The 26,284-nt window shown below is 42.8% G+C and overlaps 1 protein-coding gene across 1 annotated transcript; it reads left to right on the top strand.

The window, feature by feature from the left end:
* On the top strand, positions 1-25,569 carry POLE2 (DNA polymerase epsilon 2, accessory subunit; the record flags this gene model as incomplete). The annotated part of the gene is made up of 20 exons (XM_080912677.1): positions 1-68; positions 1,987-2,087; positions 4,701-4,776; positions 5,363-5,440; positions 6,437-6,530; positions 12,208-12,282; positions 13,996-14,079; positions 14,672-14,720; positions 15,249-15,308; positions 15,822-15,894; positions 17,337-17,509; positions 17,888-17,977; positions 18,309-18,363; positions 19,450-19,509; positions 19,595-19,672; positions 20,821-20,929; positions 22,203-22,379; positions 23,502-23,569; positions 25,093-25,170; positions 25,242-25,569. The coding sequence occupies 20 exons, from the start codon at positions 1-3 to the stop codon at positions 25,567-25,569; spliced, it is 1,974 nt and encodes a 657-aa protein (XP_080768803.1).
* Between the last annotated feature and the right edge of the window lie 715 nt (positions 25,570-26,284).

The following is a 26,284-nucleotide window of genomic DNA, read 5'->3' as shown; positions in this document are numbered from 1 at the left end:
ATGGCGCCGGAGCGGCTGCGGAGCCGCACGGTCTCCGCTTTCAAGCTGCGGGGCTTGCTGCTCAGGAGGTGAGTCTCGAGGCAACCTGTCCCGCCGCAGAGCCCTAGCTCGAGAATTCTGTCGTGAGAGGCGGGGTCGATCTGGTGCATTTGAGGCTGTAGAGCCTAGGTTCCCGCGATCCTGGCGCCTGGTGCAATTGTCACTTCCAGGCTGGGCGGAGCTGCGCAGCCGGCGCGGAACTGAGCCCGGGAAGTTGGAAGCTTGCTGGCTTCTCTGATCAGTAGGTCCGGCCTCTGCTGAGTGCGAATCGTTACAATGTTACTTCTGAAGTTCCTGAGAGTCAAAGGGGAGACCTGGGTGAACCCCTATGCACGTCTGTTGGCGATTTGTATTGTACAGTATGAGTCTCAAACCTGTCCCTGTGTGAGATTCGCATTGCCTGGAGAAGTAAATTGGGATAGATTTTAAGCGAGTTCTTATTTACTTATTTTTGTTTTAGATTTCCTAGTTTAAAATTTGCCCCAAAAGGAGGTTTTCGTGATGGTAGTGTGTCTTTTTAGCTTTTTAGTCTTGAAGAGTGAACATATCCAAGAGCTCTCTTATCACAATTTACATTTTATAATACACTTTAGTTTAAGTACCTGCTGAGATCCGTACACCTTTTCGAGACAGTTTGAATGTTTTGCTTTTGTAATCGTGAACTTCATGAAACTTTTAACTTTACCTTTTGCCCAGTAGTGTCCCAGGGTCTAGCTGGGTATACCCAGGGAGAAAGTGATGAATTTAGTTTGACTAGCCCCTGACGTTTGAAGAGAGGATTGAGCAAATAGCTTTTCCTTTCTTCCACTTAAAATGTACTATTATTAAGCCGTTGGAAGCTCATTAATTGACTCAGTGAGACACACACTCAAAAATCTTTCAGCTTCAAAGACCGTGTGTGGAATAAAACACCATGGAGGTTTCCTATGGGAAAACAGGGTGTTATCTGTGTAACAGAGCACCCTGTGACTTAGAGACCAAGACTGTTATTTACAGTTCACTTTTACACTGGAGGTGAAAACCACACTGGAATTTATCATGAAGCCAGAATTATTTTTCCTTCTTAAATGTTTTCAAACTCCCATGAAGGAGATCACCAGAGATCTCAGAGCAATAACAATTTAAATGTTTGGGGTTAAGCAGGCCCTCTGTCCTACCCAATAAAGCTCTGTGAAATTAAAAAATAAATTAGAGACTAAAACTGCACCCATGTTTTGGCCTGCATTTACTGTAGGCCAGGAATCCAGCATAACTTTAATCTCAGCAGAGGCAGAGGCTGGTGAATCTCTGTGAGTTCCAGGAAAGCCAGGGTTACACAGAAACTCTGTCTAGAAAAACAAACAAAAACTTAAATCAGAGTTTCAGCTTTTAGTCTCATATACTCCAGTGATGATAGGATCATCTCAGGTGTCCAGGATATCCAGTTCATTTCAATATTTTTTTAAAGATTTCTTTATGTATATGAGTACACTGTAGTTATGGAAGAGGGCATCGGATTCCATTACAGATGGTTGTGAGCCACCATGTGGTTGCTGGGATTTGAACTCAGGACCTCTGGAAAAGCAGTCAATGCTCTTCACCGCTGAGCCATCTCTCCAGCCCTTATTTAGATATTTTTAAAAGGTATTTTTTTTCATGATCTACTGCGGGGGATTTGTTGTTATTTTACTTGTTCACTTATTTTTAATGAACTGTTTCAAGCCTTGATACTTCAGGCTTTAGAGGGAGAACTGACTTTTCTGTTATGGTAGCTTTTATTAAAGCTTGAGTTTTATAAGATTTGGATAAAAGTTTACCACTACCAAACAGTTTATTAGCTAGGGCTAGAAGGGTGGTTTTGTTCAGAAACTGTAGGCAAAATGAAAGCCACTTGAAGGGAGAAGTGAATGGATACTTCCTGAATGCTGAGAAATTTGTAGTCTCATCTTTTTTTCCCTCTCTTACTAGTGAAGCCACCAAGTATCTCACTGAAGTGCTCCAGTCTGTTACTGAATTGGAGCTTGAGGAGAACCTAGAGAAGATCATCGATGCAGTTGAAAAGCAGCCCTGTAAGTAACATTTTCTGATGATGCTTAAGTTGTTCTAGCTTTGTGTCTTCTGACTTAGATTTAAAGGGAAACTGAGGCTTCATTAGTAACATAGTCCAGAGTTCTGACACACACACACACACACACAGAGTAGTGTCTTTTCCCAAGGGGTTAGTTTAGTTTTGTAGTCCCCAGTTTCCTGGGGAAGTGGAGTTGCCACAGCACCTTTTCTGTATTTAACTGTTGAATTTGATCTTGCCCTTTAAAGAATTATGTTGTTGTTTTATTGTTATTATTATTATTATTATTACTTTGCATGTGCCTATACACTTATGCCACAGTGCATATGTGGAGATCAGAGAACAACCTTGGAGAAGTTTCTTTCCTTTGCACGTGGGTCTGACGATCAGACTCATGTCATCAGAATTCTGTGGCAAGTGCTTTTACCTGCTGAGTCATGTCGTTGGCCCTGATCTGATCCCTAACGGTCTCTTCTTTTGCTCTTTGAACCTGTGACTGTCTTGTAAGTGTTTGGGGGAATAAGAGAAAAGTAAGAGGCCTAAGATTCCTGCTCTGTCATTTAGATACTTCATCTGTTACCACAGGCACTGGCCTAACACGGAGAAATGAGCTGATGTTTCTGTTGCCAACAGAATAGGAGCTTTAGCCCACTCTGACATGTGGCATAGACACTGGCGTGTTCAGTGATGTAGAAAGTCATGTGGTCCATGAGACAGAGGAGAATTTGTTCTCCTTCCACTTCTAAATGTGGGATTCTAAGAATACTCTATAAATTCCTTTACAATAGAAATTTAGGAAGTCATGATTATTATCATTAATCATCATATTAATTTCAGGTGGCATATGGTATTCTTCCCAAAGACTGTGACTAAGGGTGCACACTTGCTGATCAGGCCTGAGTTTGTGCTGCTTCCTAACCTGTTTAGCTGTGTCCTTGGGCTGGTACTCAAAGTTGCTCTCCCCATCCATAAGAAGTGGGGCGATTGCTGGTGTGGTAGCAGACCCTAATCCTAGCACCGGGGAGGTAGAGGCAGCAGATCTCTCTGCGTTTGAGCCTAGTCTGGTCTACATAGTGAGTTCCAAGCTGGCCAGGGCTACACAGCGAGACCATCTCTATAAACCCAAACAAACAAACAGAAAAGGCAGGCATATTGATCTCAGAACTGTGAAGCAGCTGTCTGATGGATTAAGTGTAAAATCCTAAAGACAGTGTCGTACATTTACCAAGTCTACAGTGAAAGATGGCTGTCATTTGTCTGCTCTTCCTGCCACTCAGTGAAGCACAGTAGCTTCGATTAAGTTATATTTCTCCGACCACACTGATGCTAACGGAGTTTATATTACTAAATAACCTTTAGGAAACAAAGCCACATTATTATATATTAAGGTATTATGCCTGTATTTGACCATGGGAAAATAAGGTTTTGACACATGGCCTTTATGATTTTTCTGACCTAATAGTTTCTATATATGGGTTTAACTAAAGCTGAAAATCAGAAATGCTCCCAAATCTTGAAAATTTTGACAGTCAAGAAGAGTGTCACAAATTCCTCACTTGACTTCATATGAGTCACAGTATTGGAAACAAGTGTCTTCCTGAAGGCTGTGGGTAAGGTATACATAAAGCATTCAAAGCCAGGTGTCTGGCAAGCGTTCGTACGTCTGTCCCTCAGGAGGTCAGCCTAGGCATGGAGGCCCTGTTTTAAAGCAGCCCATCAAAAGGCACAGAACTGTCCTTGCAGAGGACCCAGTTCTCAGCACTCACACGGCTCACAACCTCCTGTAACTCAATTCTAGGGAGTCCAATGTTTTCCTCTGGCTTCTGTGGGCTTCTTCATGCATGCTCAGCACAGACATTTATGCCGGCGCACATAAATAGCATGAATAATAAATAACAAATATTTGGACTTAAGGTTCCATTCCCACGAAGTCTCATTTATGAATAGTATACAATTATTCTAAAATCTGTGAAAATCCAAAATCCAAATCTCTTCTGGTGTCGAATATTTTTTAATAAGAGATATTTGACCTATTGCAAAAAGTCCTATAATTGTTTTATTGTGTATTATCTTCAGAAGTGTTATACAAATAAAGATGTTTGGTTTTGCCTGGTGTGGTGGTACACATCTTTTATCCTAGCAGAGGCAGAAGCAGGTAGATCTCTGTGAGTTTGAGGCTAGCCTGATCTAAGTCTGAGGCCAGCTGTGGCTATGTATTAAAATCCTGTCTCTGTAAAAAGGAATAGAACAGGTGCTTTTAGACACAGGGCCATCTTTCTATTTGTTGTTTTTTTGTTTTGTTTGTTTTGAATAGAATGTAGCTCTGTAACCCAGGTTAGCTTAGAACTTGAGAGCAAGAGAATATGTGTCTCAATGGTGCTGGGATTACTGCTGTGTGCTACTGTATCCAACCAAAGAACTAACTTTTATGCCTTGGTTTGGTACAAGGTTTCATGTAGTTCAGGTTGCTCTCAGATTCCCTAGGTAGCCCAGGATAGACTTGAACTCTTGATTTTCATGTCTCCAAATTCCAAGTACTAGACATCTAGGTGGGAGTACCATACCTGAGTCTTCATGCGTGTTTTACATTTTAATTCTGAACTTCCTTTTTTAGTGTCATCAAACATGATCGAACTATCTGTAGTGGAAGCGGCTGTCCAGGAGTGCAGTCAGTCTGTTGATGAGACTATGTATGTGGGTAAAATGGACATCTTCCTGTGGAGGGTTACTCAGTGCTTACCTTCATGGGAAACAATTAGTGATCAATAGTTCTACAGTACAAGTTGTCGTTACTTGATTCATTTTGAATGATGTTATAAATCTCATTATTAAATGATTTGTCTTCATTATATTTTCTAGTGAGATTATAGTATTTGTGTATTATTGACATAGTGTGTTTCTAGTCTGTCTGATTTAATAGTCTGTGTGCTGTGAATGAATTACATTGAACATCAAAAGTATAATTGACAGGTTGATTGTTTGAGACAGGTGAGGCTGGCCTTGGGATTTTGACTTTCCTGCTTCTGTCTTCCTAGTGCAGGGAGTGTGGGAGCCAGGGGTGGGGTGGGGGTGGGGGTGGGGTTGGGGTGGGAGTCACTATCATCACCATCACTCCTGGCTCCTTTGTATCTCTCATAAGTAGAATGTGAAGCTAAATCTTTATCCTCATAGATACATGGCTTGAGGAAAATATGCAAAAGATTATAATGTGAATTATGCTTATAATGTTTGAGTTTAATTAAAGTTCAGAACTGTGTTTCATGGGTTGTTTTTCAGTGAACATATTTTCAATATCATTGGAGCTTTTGATATTCCACATTTTATATATAATTCAGAAAGAAAAAAGTTTCTTCCGTAAGTATACCATGTTTCATTTATTGATATAAAATAATTTTTAAGATTTATGTGTATGAGTGTTTTGCCTACATGTTTGAGTATATACCACGTATGTGCCCGGTGTCTCTGGAGTTCAGAAGAGGGTGCTGGATCCTCTGTTACAGACTGTTTTTAGCTACTATATGAGTCCAGGGAATTAAACTCAGGACTTCTGCAAGAACAACAAATGTGTTGCAGTAAATATTAAAAAATAAAAAATGCTTATCTCTTTACTGGCCCTGAGGTCTCACTTCTCAGGCCCAACCCTGATACAGAGCTGCACACACCTCTGGCGCCCAGTCCAAGCCGCCACCATGGCCCAACTTGTCTGTGCTACTCCCTTACCTTGGCAGTTTACTACCACCTGTTCTCGGCCTCTGTCCCGGGGTGTTTCTGTACCTCAAAATCCCACATAAATACAACTCTACAGCCCAGTTGCTTTTCACTCAGGTTTATACATTCAGCTCTCAATCCACAAACCCTCTACACAACAAGATTGCATCAAATAGACAAAGATACAAACTGCCCTTCTATATGAGATGTTATACCTGTAAAATCCTTAATGTTCATAGCTTTTAAAGTTCAATCCCACCTGGGTCTAGCTGATCCTTGGGAAGCTCCATGTTGCCAAGATCTTTCCCTCTGTCCTCTGACCTCTGAGACCTCTGCCTTCTCTCCACCTCCCTAGTCCCACCCAGTCATTGGCTTTTCTTTATTTTACTAATTAAAATGGGAAGGTTCAGATGATGTCACCTCTTGAGTATGTGACTGGGCAGCCCTTCTTGGGGAAGTGGAATTAACATTAAAATACAAACAGCTTCAGGACAATCTACACAAATGTATTCATCTACTGGGCCAAATAAAATCTTTCTATTTATTAAATTAATTTCAATTGTATATTTTTTCACAAAGTATATTGTCTTATGTTTATATGTATACATATATATTTTTTAATGACATTCCTTTTTTTATTAGTCTATCAATGACAAATCATGCTGCACCAACCTTATTTGGAACAGCAAAAGACAAAGCTGAGCTGTATCGTGAACGATATACCATTTTACACCAGGTAAGTTGGGAATGGAGAACATCCGTAATAAATTGGGGAGGAAAAAGAGCTTTGGGAAATATCAAGGATATTTAAATGATTCACTTTTGTATATTAGGTTGGTCATTCAAGGCTGGGTTTGGTGGCTCATACCTATAATTCCAATAGGGCCAGCATTGCAGTTATAACTGTCTAGAGAGAGAGAGAGAGAGAAAGGAAGGAAGGAAGCAAGGTCATTGTGTAGACTGCTTATAGGATCTGCGATTGACATCCTGTCGAGAGAACAGAGATACAAAGTACCTTTCCCTTTAATGATATTAAAGAGTGTGCCCAGAACTTAATGCCTTCTGTTGAGGTGCCAGGCATTGTTTAGCACTCTGCATGCATTATTTACCTCGTTAGTCCGCTAGCGTGTACAGACTCATGAATGCTGGGCCCCAGTTTTACAAGTGAGGATTCTGAAGGCTAGAGAGGTTTCATGACTTTCCCAAAGGTCACATGTAGAGTTGGGATTGGATTCAGATTCTGTCTAATCTGTCTAATCCCTTCAAGCAAGGGAGAATTTTGTTGTGCTATAACAACCAAGGGAGGGTGTCAGGGAGTTCAGAGTCTATGCAAACTGTGGAATGAGTTCAGTAATAGCCTGAGCATCTTAATGAGGCCCTGTGTCAAAATAGAAAGCAGGAAGGCCTGTGGATGCAGCTCAGTGGCACAGTGCTTGCCTGGCACATTCGACCCTAGACTTGATCCCCAATACCACAAAACCAGATAAGCTTTTGAACCTCAAGGTGAAAGATTTATGGCAGCTCTGCTCCTGTCATCTGCAACAACATAGTCAAGAGTGGACCCATCAATGTGGAGCAGGGCAGAGATCTGGAGAAGGGCTAGAAGGGCGCACAGGCATCTGCAGTGACTGAAGACCCTGAGAGAAAGGAAGGTGGACGAAGCTAGGCAAGAGGTTCTTCAGATCAGGGATGGGATGGTGGTGTGTGGGAGGAGCACAGGAAGTCTGAGAACTGCTGCTCTCAGCAGCTTCTGTCATGTTTGGTCACTCTGAGCAGCTCTGACCCTGGCATGGTTCTGAGGATGGCTGCTGCTGTGGAGTCAGTAGTTAGGCCTGGTGGTTGAGATCGCCCATCATACACTTTTGGCCTCCTCTGTACTTTCTGTTTTGCTGGAGGCAGACAGAAGCTGTTTGTTCTTTTGTTTCTGTCTTTTCTTCTACTGTTGGCTGTACCTCCTACTCGAGAAATGCACTGTGAAATTCCCAGTTCTGGAAGAACCCTCTCAAATCCCTCTGCCGTTTTGAAGCTTTCCTTCTCTTTTATTATTGTACAGAATGTTGGGTTTCATTATGATGTGTACTTGATCACACTTCTCTTCCCGTCGGAAGAAGCCCTTGTCCCCCTTCATGACCCCTTGTCTACTTTCATGTCTTTCCCAGTGTGATAGTGAACACACAGTGATTCGTCCTAAAAAGCTACTTTACTTAGCGTGGGATGCTTTCCAGCTCTGCCCACACTTCTGAGGATGAGTTTCTTCTTTGTGGCTAAATAATATTCCATTGGTTTTGCTGCCTTCCAATGTATGCCAGGACTCATGCAGCATGACCACATGGTGTCTTTGTGTCTGTCTGTCTGTCTATGGATCAAGCCCAGCCTGATTTCACATTGAGCTACATCCCCTGTTCTAGTTTACTTTGTGTCAAGCCTCCATGTTTTCATGACTCACTTACCCCATGGTGTCTTCTCTCTCCACATTCTCCCTTTTTCTCTTCACGGTCTCTGCTCACACCCCGAGCCTGGGAACCAAAACTCTGCCTGTCTCTTTTCTGCTCAGGTCCAGGCTGTAGGCATCTTTATTCAGCAATCAGGGATAACTTGGGGCAAGGTTAGAATGTGTCTTGGGTCTATGTGAGAATGTCCTTGTCCCTGGGTGCAAGCAGATCTTGAAAGCCAGTATTAGCAATATAATGTATAGCAAAAGAGCAGTCCTTAACACCCATGTGAGTGCTGGGAAACTCAGGTCCTCTGGAAGAGCAGGGGGCACTCTATCTTAACCATGAGGCCATCTCTCCTGTTTTCTTGATAACCAACCTAGCTGGGGTGAGAAACAATCTCGGTGTGTTGTTGCTTACATTTCTTTTTTCTAAATCTTTATTGTTTGCTATATGTGTGTAGATGATGTTTGAGGACCACACACGCCGCGGTCCTTTTGTGGAGGCTATAGGACAGGCTATAGGACAATGCTGGAGTGGACTGTCCCTCCCACCTTTCCGTAGGTTCCAGGGACTGAACTCAGGTTGCCAGGCTTGAGCAGCAGGTGTCTTGTCCCACTGAGCCATCTTGCCAGCGCTTGATTGGCATTTCTTTTATGGATTTTGTTTTGTTTTGATTTTGTTGCATTTTTGAAACAGGACTTTTCTGTGTAGCCCTGGTTGTCTTGGAACTCTGTAGTCTGGGCTGGGCTCTATCTCATAGGGACCCTCCTGCCTCTGCCTCTTGAGCACTGGGATTAAAGGTGTGTGCCACCACTGCCTGGTGGATGCTGGTCATTTTTGAGTGTGTGTGTGTGTGTGTGTGTGTGTGTGTGTGTGTGACTCATTGTTCTCCTGTTGGTCTCTCCTAATCTCTGTTGAGTGTCTCTCACTGAACCTGGAGCTTGCTTTTCAGCTGGGGTGGTGGCCAGCACACCCCAGAGTTCCCATTTTCTCAGCACTGGGGCTTTTGGTATGCACAGCCACGCTGAGCTTTTCAGGTAGGTACTGGGGATCTGAACTCAAGTCCCCTTGCCTGTTTAACTACTTACTCACCAGCCATCTCCCAAGCCTTTGATTTTGATACAGTCCCAATTCTTGGATCTGGTTATTATAACCTGAGCTGTTGGCATCCTGTCCAGAAAGTTGTCAACTCTATGTCTTTTTTTTTTTTTTTTTTTTAAGATTTATTTATTTTGTATATATGAGTACACTGTTGCTGTCTTCAGACCCACCAGAAGAGGGCATCAGGTCTCATTACAGATGGTTGTGAGCCACCATGTGGTTGCTGGAAATTGAACTCAGGACCTCTAGAAAAGCAGTCAGTGCTCTTAACCACTGAGCCATCTCTTCAGCCCCTCTGTCTATGTGTTGAAGGTTTTTTTTGTTTTTTTTTGTTTTTTTTTTTTTCCTGTTTCCTCTTAGAAGTTTCAAGGGTTCATTTCTTGGATTAAGGGCTTTGATTCGTTGTGAACTGACCGTACAGACAAAGCAGGTTTCATTCTGTGTGCAGACACCAGGTTCACCGTTTGTCAGAGAAGCTCTCCTTTCTTCAAGATGTATTTCTGGCACCTTTTGAAACTTTGGTGGCTGTGACCTCATGGGTTTATTTCTGGGTCCTGGCTTCTGGTCCATTGATTGACATGTCTGTTTTTGTCCCAGTTCCGTACACGGTTTCGTTACTATGACTCTGTAGCATAGCTTGAAATCAGGCATTGTTCTTACTCAGGATTGCTTTTGCTATTCGGGGCTTTTGCGCTTTCATAAGAATTGGAGGCTTTATTTTTGCTCATTTCTGTTTCTATCCAGGATGCCATTGGAATTGTGATAGGGATTGTATTGAATATACAGGTTGTTTTTAGTAATACAATCATTTTTACAATATTCATTCTGCCAACCCAGGACCATGAAGTCTCTCTTGAAGCCTCTCTTGGTTTCCAGTTGGATACAGTTTGTTCCTTATCAGGCCTACTGAGCAGTGTAACTTCCGGTGTAGCTCTCAAAAATGGACCTGCCTTGCCTTCATCCTGTGCACCTGCCTACCACAGGTTCCTGTTTGTTCTGACTGCAACATTTGCTTTCCTGCTCTTTACAGAGACGTCATCAGACTTTCTCTCCCTCTCATGTCTGAGACATGCTGTTGCTTGTGTGAGTAACGTTGGCCTTTAGCTCACTCAGACCAGCTGCAGATCTTCCTGCCTCAGACCCCTGAGTAATGATATTTGAGACATGTACAACCGTTCCCAGGTCCTCCTCCTGGATTTCTGTCTCTAGTGTTTCAAGTGAGTCACTTGGCTCCTCCGTTCGTGTTTCTCACTGTGAGATGGAGGTGAGCTGGAGCCTGCTCACGTTTTCACTGTACACATTTTCCTGGAAACAAACTTGAGTTTGTCATTATTCTACTTCAGATTTATTTTCAGAGAGTGTCTCTAGCTTCTTGGGCTAGCCCAGACTCACTATTTAGGGTGACCTTGAACTTCTGGTCCTCCTGCTCGGCTTCTGGAGTGCTGGGATTACAGGCACATAACACCATGGCCAGCAGTGTTGGGGTGGAACCCAGAGATTTGTGCATGCCAGACAAGCACTCTGCAAGCTGAGCCATGTCCCCAGTTCTTCCTGTAAGCGTTTTTTTCTTCAATTTAAGATTGTGAAAAACTCAAAAGTGACTAAAACCAAAGAAAGAATATATCAGTTTGTTCTGTATTACCAGGAAGACTAGAGGGCTGTGGTTTTAAACCAGTCTGCATCCAGGTGCTCGTACAATGAACATCATAAAGCTTCTGTCTTTTCTGTCTTTTTCTGGGTTCTAGTGCACCTTTTTTTGCAAAAAGGATTATCCTTTTGAACAAGTTCTTATGGAGTGACAGAAATGGCTACTAGTAGCCATGGCAACAACTAGAAAGAGTCCTGTTGTCCTGCAGTCCTGGCAGAAGGCTTGAACATCTCTCAGTTGCTCACCCTTGCATCAGTCCACGTCTCTGCTTCCGTCTTTCAGACCTGGGCTGTCTTCAGAAGGGGAAAGGGCCTGCCCAGAGTTCGAGTAATGGCAGGGGACGGACAGTTCCTAATTAGTTGCTTGCAGCTCATCCGACAGTTGACCTTGTGCACACTCATACTAAATTTTATATAGGGTGGTAGTTAGTCTTGACAAGATTGGGTACTTTCCGAGTGTCTTGGCTGTAGACTGGTGGTTACTTTTGATTATGAGTCTGCCTGGAGCAAGACATGGTTAAGAATACTGCTGGGTGTGTTTGTGAGGGCACTTCCAGAGGGCATGAAGGGACTTATCCTCCTCCCCACTCCAGTGTGGATGGTAGTACCATCCACCGGACTAAGTACAAGCAAAACAAGAAAGCAAGCTAAATAGCTGAGCCAGGCACTCCTGTACTTCTTCATGATTAGTATGGACTGTGGCTCTCAACCGGGAGCCTAGTAAAACCACACCCCCCTCCCCTTAAGCTCCTTTTGTCAGACAGGGTTGCAGGGTTAGACAAGAGAATTAACTAACATAGAGCTTCTCATATACTCCTCTATTCACAGTCTTCTTCCTTTGGACACGCCCTCTTCCTTACCATGTTCTATCACTTGGGTCTTGTTAAATGATCTCTTTGGCCCGGTGTACAGCCAGTCCCCACAAAGCCATGTTATATGGTGGCTTTTCTCTCTCAGCTTGCTGAGGTTTTTAAATGCCTTTTGTTTTAAAAGTTGCTGTAGAGGCTGGGGATTTGGCTCTGTGGTAGGGTTGCCGAGTTGGCGGTAGGCCCTGGGTTTGTAGTGGAGGACTTGCCAGGGATTTGCATGCTGCCTTATTAATACTGGTTTTCAAATGTGTTGAGAATAAGCAACTGTAGGAGCTTAGAGGCAGTGTTTGTCTTCTGTGTTGTAATGACTCTTTCTTTTAAATGTCTAGTTCAGTAATTCATAAGGATCTCTTTGTTCCAGAGGACACACAGGCATGAATTGTTCACTCCCCCGGTGATAGGCTCACATCCCGAGGAAAGTGGAAGCAAATTCCAGGTTTGGACATTATCTTAATTAATTAGGGGTGTATCTATTACTTTAGTGTGTACTCATGTGATGTGACACTTGTGGAAGTCCGAGTTGGTTCTTTGTTTCACCACGTGGGACCTGGACATTGAACTCAGGTCATTATGTTTGGTGGTAATGCTTTTCCCCAGTGAGCCATCCTGCCTGCCTGGCTACTTTTAATTCATTCAAAAATATTTTTTTTTTTTTTTCATTTTTTGCTTGAGACAAGAGCTCAGCATGTACCCTGACTGGCCTGGAACTTGCTGTGTATACAGGTTGGTCCAAACACAGACACTTAGCTCTGCCTCTCAATGCTGGGATTAAAGCATGCACCACCCTGCCTGGTTAATTCATTGAATTTTAAGTGAAAATAACCCATTCAACCAGTCTGGAGGTACAATTACATGACAGCTGCTGCTGAGGCCACGCCTAATGTTGTGGGCTCTGTAGCTCTTCAGCAGAAGCTAATGCTCTAACTTTGGTGCCTGGTGCCAGGGAAGCACCTACAATCTCTGGCCTCCAAACCGAGTCCTGCATGGCTTTCTGAGCAGCTTCTCATTATCCTCCGAGCCCTTGCTCAGAATACTGGTTGTTTCCTGTCCTTTTCTTGATCACCGTACAGCACAGAACAGTTGGACGAAAATGTACAATATCCATTGCAGGGAAAACGTAAAGGAACATTGGTTTCAATACCGCCTCCCCCCATCTCCTGAAGAAACAATAGATTGAACGTGAGAATGCAGATGGGCCCTAGAGTTGTTGAATTTCAGTGGAGGACCTGGCCCCTGTGCAACCTCCACTTTCATGGTTTGGAAGGTGATTCCCAGACAGCACTGTTGTTTTAGTTCCAGCAGTCCGCCTGGCCACTGTCAGTCAGTCTGTCTTCTCTAGCACTTAGGACCCCACTTAGCTCTTGCTTGCTTCTTCTGTCTGTGCCTCCCCCATTTCCTTGAGGCTCTACATTAATTTTGAAGGGGCCCTCCTACTCAGTGCTCATTAGATTCTGCCTTGGTAGGTGAACATTCATTATGCTGAGGAGTCTGTTAGAGACTGGGACCGTGATACTGGATAACGTTCAGACTGAAGCTTGGGAGTGTGGTGCTGCGGACCTGTGATCCCAGCACGTAGGTGGAGGCAGGAGATGGGGATTCAGGCTCATCCTTAGTGCTGTAGTGAGTCCAGCGCTGGCTTGGGCTTCATGGGACTCTTTCAAAAAGCAGAAACTAACAAAAATGAATGTTCAGTGGTGGCACCAACGAGGAAACACTAGCAGGCTGGCCTCAGACACAGCATCCCTGCCTCCTTAGGTGTGAGTACCCATGCTTGTCTTTGGTTACACTTCTGCTTACATACATTTGACACTAGCTTTTCATAGGCTAAAATTAAACTTGCTGATTAATCTTCCTAAAGCAACTATATATAGTAAAACATTTTTTAAAAAAGATTTATTTATTTTGTATATATGAGTACACTGTAGCTGTCTTCAGACACACCAGAAGAGGGCATCAGATCCCATTCCAGATGGTTGTGAGCCACTATGTGGCCGCTGGGAATTGAACTCAGGACCTCTGGAAGAGCAGTCAGTGCCCTTAACCACTGAGCCATTGCTCCAGTCCATAGTAAAACATTTACTCAATACTTGTTTTTAAGAGAATTAGAACATGCTTTTAGTCTTTAAGTTTTTCTTCTGTTTTATTTTAGCTTAAAACAATAGAAACTTTACTGGGTAGTACAAGCAAAGTTGGTGACGTGATTGTCCTTGGAATGATCACCCAGCTGAAAGAGGTAAGTCAAGTTTGACGTGCTTTGTCTTTTATTTTTGTACTGGAGTTGGTGATACCTTGCTGCAGCAGTGTTTTTTCATAGAAAATGCAGGAACATGTTTTTCACAGACAACATAATCTGTAATAAGCTCGTCACCTGCATCCGGGTTCTGCGGTTTTAATGGGAAAGACTGTCCAGGTGTTGATTTGCATAGCCTCCAGGTGGGCCTCCAGGTGGGCCTCCAGGTGGGCCCCCAGTGACCTCTGCCTGAACTGACTCTGGGTTTCTGAGTAAGCAAGCTGCTGACCACATCCTGGTGGCCTGGAGGTACCGGTCATTCTCTTAGCCAAAGGCACTTGGTGAGGCCGAATGGTAACCAGCCTGGGCCTTTCCTGGCCACCCTGTGGTTTGCAACAGTTGGCCCTGTCTGTGAGTCTAGCAAGTGGTTAGTCTGAGGTTGCCAATAAACAGAAAGTGGACTAGGAATTACTCAGACGTGCAGATTTACTTCTCTCTAATGTACCCTGTTGTCACACTAGCTGCTATGCTAATCATTTGTAAGAGGACTCACTTGTATGCAAATGTGACCATGTTTCATTTAATTCTGTTTTAGGGGAAGTTTTTCCTGGAAGACCCTACTGGGACAGTCCAGCTGGACCTTAGTAAAGCTATATCCTTTACAAAGACTGGATGGTGCACACAGCTAGTCCCAGCACTCGGGAGGCAGAGGCAGAGGTGGATCTCTGTAAATGTAAGGTAACTTTGTCTACATAGTGAGTTCCAGGCCATCCAGGTTACATTGTGAGACCCTGTCTCCAAAAAGAGTGGAGAGATGCGGCTGGAGAGATGGCTCAGCGGTTAAGAACGGTCTGCTGTAGGACTGGGGGTGAATTCCCAGCACCCACGTGACAGCTCACAACACTGCAGTTTATTCTTTAAGACTCCTTTTAAGGCCAGGCACGGTGGTGCGTAATTGTAATTCTAGCACTTGGGAAGCAGAGACAGGACTTTTGGGAGTTTTGAGGCCAGCCTGGGCTATGTGTCTCAACTTTTCCCTACAACAAATAAGACTTCCTCCCTACAACATAATTCCCTAAGAGAATCTATATCAGCACAAAGCTAGCAGCCCCTTGGGGCTCAGACTGTATACGGATCTTATTACTTGGGCATAGACTTGAATTCTTCCTCAGCTGCTCTGTACCAGTTCCACAGCGGCTTATACACTGAGGCGTGCTTTGTCCTGGCTGAAGGTAAGAGTACTCACCCTTTTCATGTCCTTGCTTGACAGTAAAACTTTCTTCTTGGGGGAGACACCTTAAGATGTAATTCCAGAGGGTATTCACCATGAGAACTCGACCTTGTGAGAAGGTGACTCTTAGGAAACAGGCTTTTAGGAAACTCGGGGCTGAGGAAAGCACCTTGAGATTAGAAAGTAGAGAAAGCTGTGGGCACTGAAAACCACCCACGTGCACTCGGATTTCACAGAGGGCCACACACAGGTCCCATCTGAGTAGCTGCTCTCTCTTCCTCAGCATGTGCTATGAATCCCCCAGCACCTTACCCCACCCCAAAATATGAGTTTGTTGGGGTGGGGTACACTTGTTTAATGTTGTCTTCCTTATAAAATTTGCTCTGTCCATGGCTCTGGAGTTAGAGTGATTTTTGTAGTTTGATTCATTGCCTTATGTGACATGAATTTGCTTTTTCAAAAAAAGGATAATTGAGCAGATAGTAATGATTTGTTACCTGGTTGGTTTGTTTAGGTTGGTTTGAAGATCAAGTGTTTCATGCCAATGCCTTTGGATTTCCTCCCACCGAGCCCTCCAGCACCACAAGGTATTAAAGTGCTTGATTTCAACGGCACAGGAATTTGTATATAGGCAGCAGTGAACATAACATAGTTTATCTCAGTCACTACAAGGTGTCAGATGAGAAGCAGCAATGGAAACCCACTTGCTTTAGCGGGTCCGATGCCCTCTTGTGGCCTCCACAGGTGCATACAGATATGCAGACACAAATACTCATAAATGTGGCATATGTTCACACACATACACACACACACACACACTCATAAATACAAATTTTAAATTGAAAAGAAAAAATGGAATACTAGAGGCATAAAAAGAAAAATGAATTTAATGAGTCTGTGCTTTATATATCTATATATCTGTATGTATGTATGCATGCATGTATGCGGTAGGCCTTTGTCACCTATGGAGTCTATCCAGGTCTCTGTAAATGTGCAGTACTATGACGCAGTGACCATGCACAGAACAGTGAGACATTGGGCTGCCAGGCATTCGTGGCTCCGGCCGAGCGGGGTAGATGGGAGCACACTGCCCTCTTGTTCACACAGAAGAGGAAGTTGCCAGAAGCTCCAGCCTGAGGCCCGGTAGGGGAGCAAGTGAAGACAGATGTAAATTGCTCCTTTGGCACCCAAGTATACTGTTGCTTTACCCTTTCTTGAGCACACTTGAACAAATGCCTATTCACCCCAGATAGGGTACCAGTGGCAGAGCCATGTAACAGTTCCACTCAAATCTACCTGGTGGGACAATGGTCTTATTGAGCTCACAGTGTCACAGGTGACCCCAAGACTGCTGAATCATTTAAAAGTCGCACTCAAGCATGGCCAGACTTGCCCATAACAGCACAGATGGAGTCCATTCTCCCCGCTTCTCCCCAGTTAACTCCTGTGTGAGCTGGCACCTTCCAAGACTGTGTCGCTGAGGCAGGCTAACAGCAGTGAGCAGAGTGGCCACGATCTCCAGTGACTGTTTTGTTTTGCTTTTTTCTTTGAGACTTTTTTTTTTTTTTAGATTTATGCATGTGAATACACTGTAGCTGTCTTCAGACACACCAGAAGAGGGCATCAGATCCCATTACAGATGGTTGTGAGCCACCATGTGGTTGCTGGGATTTGAACTCAGGACCTCAGTTGGTGCTCTTAACCACTGAACCATCTCTCCAGCCCTCCCCCCTGGTTTATGACAACTGCCAGTAGGCTTACCTTGTGAGGGTCCCCTTGACAGTCTTGTGGAGTTAATCACAGCTGATCTGATTAAAATGGAAGTGGCTGCTGTGTTCTCGGTGCCTTTGAAGCATGCATGCTGAATATTCCTCTCTGGGCAGTTTTCATGTGATATGTTTTAAATAATTTGCAGGCAGCATATTTCATTTCTGGACTACTGTGTTGCATGGGTGTTATATCTGGTGTATTTCTACTTTCTCCATGGACAGAATATGGTATAGGCGATAATTGTGTTATAATTACATAGGGCGTACTATGGAAATATTAATTTTTTTGGAGGGCCTTCTAATGCATCAGTGAAGACTTCTGCAAAACTGAGACAGCTGGAAGATGAGAACAAGGACGCCATGTTTGTGATTGTGTCTGACGTTTGGCTGGATCAGGTGCAGGTGCTGGAGAAGCTTCACATAATGTTTGCTGGTTGGTACTTATTACTGTTTTTCTTTCTTTCTTGAATTGTTCTGAAGGATTGTGTTCTGAAACTAAATGTCATGTTGTAGTGGAGTGCCTCTGTGGGCCCTGTTACATGGGAAGGGGATTTATTGAGCCATAATTAGAGATCAGTCTGAGCAACGCAGGAAGACCTGGTTTTAAAAAGAAAACAAAGTCAAACCAAAGCTTTCACAATTAAAGCCAGCCAGACATACTGATACTTAATCCCATCACTCGGAAAGCAGGGGCAGATGGGTCTATATGAAATCTAGGCTCTCTAGGACTACAAAGTATAATCCTGTCTCAAAAACAAACAAATAACACAACATTTTCAGCCCTGAAAAGTAATATTCTTTTGTTCCCTAGGTTACTCACCCGCACCTCCAACCTGCTTTATTCTGTGTGGTAATTTTTCATCTGCACCATATGGAAAAAATCAAGTCCAGGCTTTGAAAGGTATTGAGGATCTTGTTACTAAGAGTGTTTCCAATCCCTGCAGTGGTAGAGCATGGCTTTAATCCGAGCACTTAGGATGCAGAGGCAGGAGGAACTCTTGAGTTTCTGGCTAGCCTGGTCTACAGAATAAGTTCCAGGACAGCCAGGACTACACAGAGAAACTCTGCCTTAAGAAACAAAACAAAACAAAAAAATTGAATGTTTCTATATTTACATGAACTGTATTGATAAATTATGTTTAATATTTTATTGTAGATCTAGGGTTGCATTTAATAAACTGTAACCTTATGGACATCACAAATTATATTAAATATGTTTTTATAATTTTCAGATTCCCTAAAATCTTTGGCAGACATAATATGTGAATACCCAAGTATCCACCAAAGGTAAAAATCTCTATGACTACCTTTTTTTTTTTTTAATCCAAAATACTTTTTTTTTTAAAGTGCCACCAAGTTTATATCACTGATTATAAAGAAATTGCCTTTAGAAAAGAAAAAGTTGATGGGCTGGAGAGATGGCTCAGTGTTTTAGAGCACTGACTGCTCTTCCAGAGGTCCTGAGTTCAATTCCCAGCAACCACATGGTGGCTCACGACCGTCTGTAATGGGATCTGATGCCCTCTTCTGGCCTGCAGGTATACATGCAGACAGAGCAGTCATACAGAAAACAAATAAATAAATCTTTAAAAGAAAAAAAAAAAAAGGAAGGAAGGATGAGGGAGGGAAGAGAGAAAACGTTGAGAGCACCAAGAGCCCAGGGTAAATCCTCTCACCACCATGTTATAGAGAAACAGGATGGAGAAGGGAGAGAGAGGTTTTGGCGACACTGCTTATCTGGAGGTGGACCTTCAGCTCATCATTGGCCCATCTGTAGAGACAGATTAATCCCAGCCAGCAGGATGACTCAGTGAGAACAGGTGCCCACCTCCAAGCCTGGTCACTGAGTTTGATTCCCGCCATCTATGTGAAGGAGAAAACCAACTCCCACAAGGTGTCCTCTGACATGTGTGCCATAGCGGACACAGGCCGGTGTGTGTGTGTGTGTGTCGTGCATCCGTGCATGCGTGGGTTTATCATAGACGTCTACTTACATGAATAGGAATATCCAAACTGCTGCTGTTTCTACAGCAGATAGAGTTTCTACACATGGGTGTGTGGGTTCACACCATACTGTTAGTAATAGAAAGTTTTGGACTGGAAACTTTTAACATTTATTAAAATGCATTAAAACAACAACAAACCAACTATAAACAACAACAAACCCACTATAGCTAGGCATCGTGGCACTGCAATGCTGAGGAGACAGAGGCAAAAAGATGGTAGGTTTAAGGCCAGCCTGAACCACATAGCAAGACCTCTACTCAAACTAAAGAAAGCCCCGTGATTCTGTTGAAGGCAGTGACTTAGTTTTGGCTTCTGGAAATGTTGCATGTTGTTATTTTTAATGGTTGGTGTTGAATTTCTTTGCAGTAGCCGTTTTGTGTTTGTGCCTGGCCCAGAGGATCCTGGATTTGGTTCCATTTTACCAAGGTAATCTTTGTTCACATTTTGTTTTGATAGTCAAGAGAATTGTGTAAAATTTATAAATACATCCTATATCATGCTGTCTTTCTAGGCCGCCACTTGCTGAAAGCATCACACAGGAATTCAGACAAAGGGTCCCGTTTTCAGTTTTCACTACTAATCCTTGCAGGCAAGTCACTCAAAAATAGCATTTTGTGTTGTCCTTTCTGTTTCTTCTGAAATTTGACTGCTATAGAGTAGATCTAAAAAGTAAATTTGATTTTAGATCCCTCAAGCTTTGAAATATATTTTAATTATAGTCAAATAATTTACCAATAGTGAATGTAGAGTCTCTGTGTTGGCACGGGCATCTCCAGCTTCCTTGTGGGTCCAAATGTCCAGTGGCCTCTCTGATGTCCTGTAGATAAATGAACAGTCTGATCCTGCCCCAGTTCCATCTCTCACCTGCTCGGGGCCAACCCATCTCATTTCATGGCGCCTTGTCTTTGCAATTGCTCAGGCCATAACCAAAGGTTTCCTCTACACAGCTTTTGAGGTAGCCCTATCATCTTCAGGATAAATGCTGAATCTGGTTACCTCTCACCACTGTGACCTGAGATCTTCTCCAGGCTGGATCAGCAGCTGCTTGATGCTAGTCTCTGGCTTCTATTCCTTCCCCTGTTCTTTACACAAGAAAACATATCATGTTGCTCTCCTGCCTGCAGAGCCCCTGTTCCAGACATCTTAGCTGCTGGTGCACTGCAAGCCTGTGCTCAGGCCACTGTGTCTGAGGAGCCTTTCCTGCTTTATCTTAATACCCCAGCCTCCTTCTGTACCCTCCTTCCCAAGTGTGATCTCCCTTCACCTTTCTTTTTCCCAACATATATTAGTATCATGTCTGTTCAGTTTTTCTGCTCTCCTCCCCTGTTAGAATGCAAAGTGTATATATTTTTCTTCTGTTCATTTATCAATTGCATGTTATAAATGTTATAATGTTGGGCACATATTAAAAGCCGAGTAAAGGGCTGGGCGCACAATACAGTGGTAGAGTGCTTTCACTAGCACTGTGCACGTGCATACTTACATACACAGAGACGGAAAACCAGAGATGGAGACAGAGACAACAGAGAGGGGGAGTCGGGGCTGGGGAAGAGATGGGGTGGGGAGGGGATGAGAATTCAGTAAATAAAACAAGATTAGGGAAAAGATAAGATGGACTGGCTGAGCCTCTGTATACTGACCGTTGAGAAGGCCAGTGGGTCCCTTGATAAGACTTTGCCTTTAAAATTATCTATTTTTTTTCCTGAGGTCAGATATTCAATTTCTGTTTTATTTCAGAATTCAGTATTGTACACAAGAAATAATTATCTTCCGTGAAGATTTAGTGAATAAAATGTGTAGAAACTGTGTCCGTTTTCCCAGCAGCAGTTTGGATATTCCTACTCATGTAAGTAGACGTCTTTGATAAACTATCTTTCTTATATTTATTTCATTAATTTGTGTACATGGGTATTTTCCCTGCATGTATGTATGTGCACCGTGTGTGCCTGATGCCTGTGGAGGTTAGGAGCACTGGGTCCCTTGGGACTGGAACTGCAGACAGTTGTGAGCCTCCACGTAGGGCTGGGAATCACCCGGGTTCTGTGCCCGAGCCACAGTGAACTCTGAGCCAGTGCTCCAGCCCTTGGTCTGGTTCTAAAATACATTGTTTTAAACGTGTGTGCATCTCTGAAAATGTATGCGCACATGTATGTGCGGGTGCTCACAGAGGCTAGAAGAGGGCACTGTGAACCATGGAACTGCATTACACAATCTGGCAAGCAGCCTAAGCATGGGGACTGGGATCTGAACTTTGGCCTCATAAGTAGCACGCTTGCCTAACCACTGAGCCATCTCTTCAGCTCTTGCAGGGTTTGTTTGTTTGTTTTTAAATTTATTGAACTATTTTAAATGTTGCATTTTTTTAACTTTGTTAAGCTCCATTGTACTTATGTTTTGATGTTTCCTTGTGGTTTAAGATAGTCACTGGGTTTTGTCTGGATATCAGGACTGTGGCTTTCTACTGAAGAACCTAGAGAACAGCTGGAAGGGCAAACCGAGTTCATATTTCTTGTGCTTATTACATATTTTGTATGGTGTGTCCACATGCAGGAGAACATGCAGTGTTTAGTATGTAAATTCGAAGTTCCCAAATTTACAGTTGTTACTGAGATGTATGAAAGTGAAGTGAATCACTTTTATTCTGTCATAATTTTATTGTTTCATTTAATTTTTTAAAGAGATAGATTGTACTGAGTTTCCCAGGCTGGCCCAAATTCATAGGCCCTAACAACCTTGACTTAACCTCCTCTGTACATGGGTAACAGGCATGCACTATTATAGATCTCACACTGTCCTCAGATTGATGGCAATCAGTACTCCTACCTCATTCCTGATTGGTAAAAGTACAGACTGCTACACCTGTCTGCTTTTTTTTTTTTTTTTTTTAAGCAGAATTAGTAGAGTATTATATACACAGCTGATTCAAAATGACTAAAGGGAGGGTCAGGACAGAGTTATCCCCTGAAATTTTTGATAATTTCATTCTAAGAATGTTTACTGATGGTCAGTGATTCAAGGCTTCCTTCTAGTTCTTCATGGAAATCAATAATGTGCAACTACTTGTCTCGTTGTTTTCCCTTCACAGACGAACTGTTTCACTTTGCTGTGTTCTGTTGTAGTTCGTAAAGACTGTCTTATCTCAGGGACATCTGGCTCCTCTCCCTCTCTACGTGTGCCCCGTCTACTGGGCGTATGATTACACTTTGAGAGTGTACCCAGTGCCTGATCTGCTGGTCATTGCAGACAAGTACGATCCGTTCACTGTGACCAACACTGAGTGCCTCTGCATAAACCCTGTAAGGATGCTGTGGGCGGGGCGGCCAAGAGGATTAACAGTTTTCTTTCTTCTCTCTAATTAATAAAGTTGTCTCTTGTTTGGGGGGGCCTGCATATCACGGTGAGAATCAGTTCTCTCCCTTCCACCATGTGGGTCCCAAAGACGTCTCATCCGCAAGTTCCTTATCTATAGCACATTTCTATGACTTTATACAAAGAATAAAATCATTGTTTGAACCAAATACATAGTCAGATATGATATAGTTTGGGATACATAGATTTTTAAACTCTCAATATGTGATGTCATCATAACATATTGTAAGTTTTTAAGTGAGAAGCATACCAAACTATAAATCAAACAAGTATTTTTTTCTTTTCAAAGTAGCAAAGTCACACTGTGCAGGTCTTCTTTAGGAATTGCTTTCAGGTCCCCTAACAGTTTCTTTAACTTAGTTGATGGTTGCCTGTCTTTTGAAAATTGTGACTTGTAGAAATTGCCCAAATGTCCAGAATCCAAGTGTGATGAATGATATTTGTGATCTACTATTTGATTTTTTTATTTAGAACATTGAAATGTTCAAGCTGCTTTAGTATCTGGAAATATGACTGAAAAGCAGAGTCTCTGGGGTGTTAGAGCTTCTTCATAGACAGTCACATGTAGTTCTTCCTCAGTGGCACCGGGGATACACTGGGACTCTGTCAACTCACTATTCAAGGGAACGGCAGGGAAGACTCCTACAACAGGAGTCTGTCTTCTGTGGGTGTTTAGGATTTTACAATAGTACTTGCTTCCACACTGAGAACTATGCCAAAGCATTTTCAGTGACATTTGCTGGCATATGTCAACTTAAAAAATTAGTAGGTGTGACATTTGATAGTAACCTTCCCTATAAAGAACACTCTAGCTTCTACTCTGTTTTACTGTCACATCTTGTAATTTTAAGTCATAATGGTGGTGCACACATTTAATCCCAGCACTTGGGAGGCAGAGGCCAGCCTGATCTATAGAGCTAGTTCCACGACAGCCAGGGCTACATCCTGTCGAGAGAAAGAAAAGAGGAAGGTAGGTAGGTGTGATTCTAGAAATAGGGATTATTCTAGACAAGACAAATAGTCACTTATGGATATTTTTGTCTTCAAAGGGCTCCTTTCCAAGAAGTGGATTTGCATTTAAAGTTTTTTACCCTTCCAGTAAGACAGTAGAAGACAGGTAAGCATGCCCACCAGACACAGCAGGGGCTTTCTCTTGGTTTTATGTTGCTGAAAGTCACATTTGATAGGTAGGTTTAAATATTCCTTGTATGTCTGCATTGGCTTAACAGTAGTCATGTTAAGATCTTGGTTGCTATGTTTCTGTTAAGAACTTTCTTCAGTGGATTCTCTGGCTGGCTGTGTAGGTGGTCTTGTTCCCAGATATAACACATGAAGCTCCTTCATGTTCTTCCAGTAGGTCCTGTCCTCCATCATGGCTGTTTTTCAAAGCGTAGGTAAACTGGCAGCAAAGTAGGAAGAGAGAAGCTGGATGTGTGTAGTGATGGGTTCAAAGGTCTTAGAACAAAATGATCACCAGGTGAGAATGGTACCAGAAGTGGGATCAGAGTTCTGGAGCTGGAGTTACAGGCAGTTGTGTGCTGTCTGATGTGGGTGCTGGGAACTGAACTCTGGTCCTCTGCAAGAACATCAGGGCTTTAAGCTACCTCTCCAGCTCCTAAACTTTTTTTTTCTTTTTGGAGACAGGGTCTCACTATGTAGCTGGGATTATAGGCATGTGCCACTATATCCAGTTTTTGGTGTATATATTTTAAAGCATAACACCCACCCCCACTCCCTCTTATTCTGCTATATATTGAACTCAGGGTTTTGGACATACTAGGTAAGAATTTTACCAACTGGCTATATCCCCACCCCTGTATCTCTGAGGGTAGCACTGGCTTGCCTGAACTTACCTCAGCCTCTGGAATGTGTCACATCACACTCAGCTTGTTTCTTATGCTTGTTTTCTTGAGCATCAGCTTGAAGTAATCCTTCCTATTTTGACCAGACTACATTTATAAAGAAATCTCTTTAGGAGAACAAGCTGGCCATGAGACAGTTTTAGTGTTTCCTCTTGAATTTTAACACTGAGGATGTATTCATGGACCTGTCTTTAAACATAACCTCAACTAAATATTGAGAAACTGCAATTGCTCACTGTTTTTTCTTTTTCAGCAAACTTCAGGGCTTTTAAGACCGATGAGACTACGTGAGATCAATTTCTTATTTTTATCTTATGTATTTTGTATATTGAATTGTAATAAACTTATGATAAACCTTAGAATGTTTTATACATTGTATTTTATGAAAATTTGATACTGTGTTATACTTTAGAAAGCTTTCTAGAAATCTTCCGGTAGTAGTCTCAGAAGTACGAAGATATATTTAAGATGTAAGTCTATTTACACATCTGCACTTGTTTTCTTATTTCCACGCTACTCACACCCCAGTTCACTGTAAAAAAAACCAATACTGGAAACTTTGTGAACTGTTTTTATCTAACTTGGGTTATATAATTATATAACCATAGTAACTCTAATAATATAGTAATACGTTTTTAATTGTTTAGCCACAAAATTTCTATTTTGCTATTAAGCTTTTTGTTATGTTGAGGATTGGACCTAGGGCCTCACCCACTGCTAGGCCCAAGCCCCATAGTTTCCTTTGAATCATGGTTTTCACTTTTCTGTACTGCTATAGCAATACCAAAGACAGGATCATTTACTATGGACAAAAACTTGGGTTTGGGAGTAAGAGATCCAAGAAAGAAGGGCAAAGGTAAGGACTTAGACCCTGTCTCAAAAAGAAGAGGGCTGCTTGTTTAGCTCCAAGTTAGAGTGCTCATCTAGCTTGCACAGGGTTAGAAGTTCAAACCCAGGCAACGCGCTTCGACAAGATGGCGGACAAAGAGAAAAAGACCAGGGTGGCCGGGAAGCCAGTGGTATCGAGTTTGACCCACTGCTCAACCTGGGGCCAGATGGAACCATTGAGTACACGTGGGACCCTGATGACCAGTACAAGCTGACAGGACACTCAGCAGCTGGGGCTCGTAGTGTGTCGTGGCACCTTGGTGATGCTCAACTGCCCTCCGGATGGCAATCCCTAACCCCTTCGTGCAGCAGCAGGACACAGTTGCAGTGGAGGGCGGCCAGGCCCCAAGGACCTTCTATGGGGTGAACTTCTGTTTGATGTTTTGGTCTTTTGTTCTTTTTTTAAAATAAAACTGCCCATGTGAGAGCATTCTGGTCCCCCCCCCCCAAAAGTTCAAACCCAGTAAAATGGCACTTGTCCTGAAATTTGAAAATATAAATATGACTTAAAATAGGTAACCAATTCTTGAGACTATTTACTGATTCTCTCACATACTTCAAATGCCTCCCAGGACTCTCCTGCCTGCCTCAGTTACTGCAGCAGAGCTTCAAACCTTAAATGAGAAGGTATTTTAAAACTTGATCACTGCTGGGTAAGGGTGGCACCTGCTTTTAATCTCCGCTCTCAAGGGGCAAAGGCAGGTGACTTTGAAGCCACAGGACTACACAAGATCTAGGCCTGTCCCAAACAAAACCCTAAAACTTCCCAAATTCATAGCAGAAATAGAAAATACAAGATAAACCTAAAAGATGTTCTTATAACCTGCAATCTCAGAAATAACCTTTAGAGGGCTGGAGAGAGGGCTCAGTGGTTAAAGGACTTGCTGCTGTCTAGATGATCAAGAGTTCAGTTCCCAGCACCCATGTCAGGGGCCCACAATTTCCTACAATTTTAGCTCTAGGGCTCTGACACCCTCTTTTGGCACCTACATTCATGTGCATAGATACACATACACACACAACCATAAGAAAGAAATCTTTATTTTTGTTTTTTTTCAAGACAGGGTTTACGTGTAGCCTTG

This window comes from Micromys minutus, assembly GCF_963924665.1.
Source record: "Micromys minutus genome assembly, chromosome: 1".
Classification (NCBI taxonomy): Eukaryota; Metazoa; Chordata; class Mammalia; order Rodentia; family Muridae; genus Micromys; species Micromys minutus.
The sequence above is the reverse complement of the archived record's forward strand: the minus strand, read 5'-3'. Positions and strand labels throughout refer to the sequence as shown.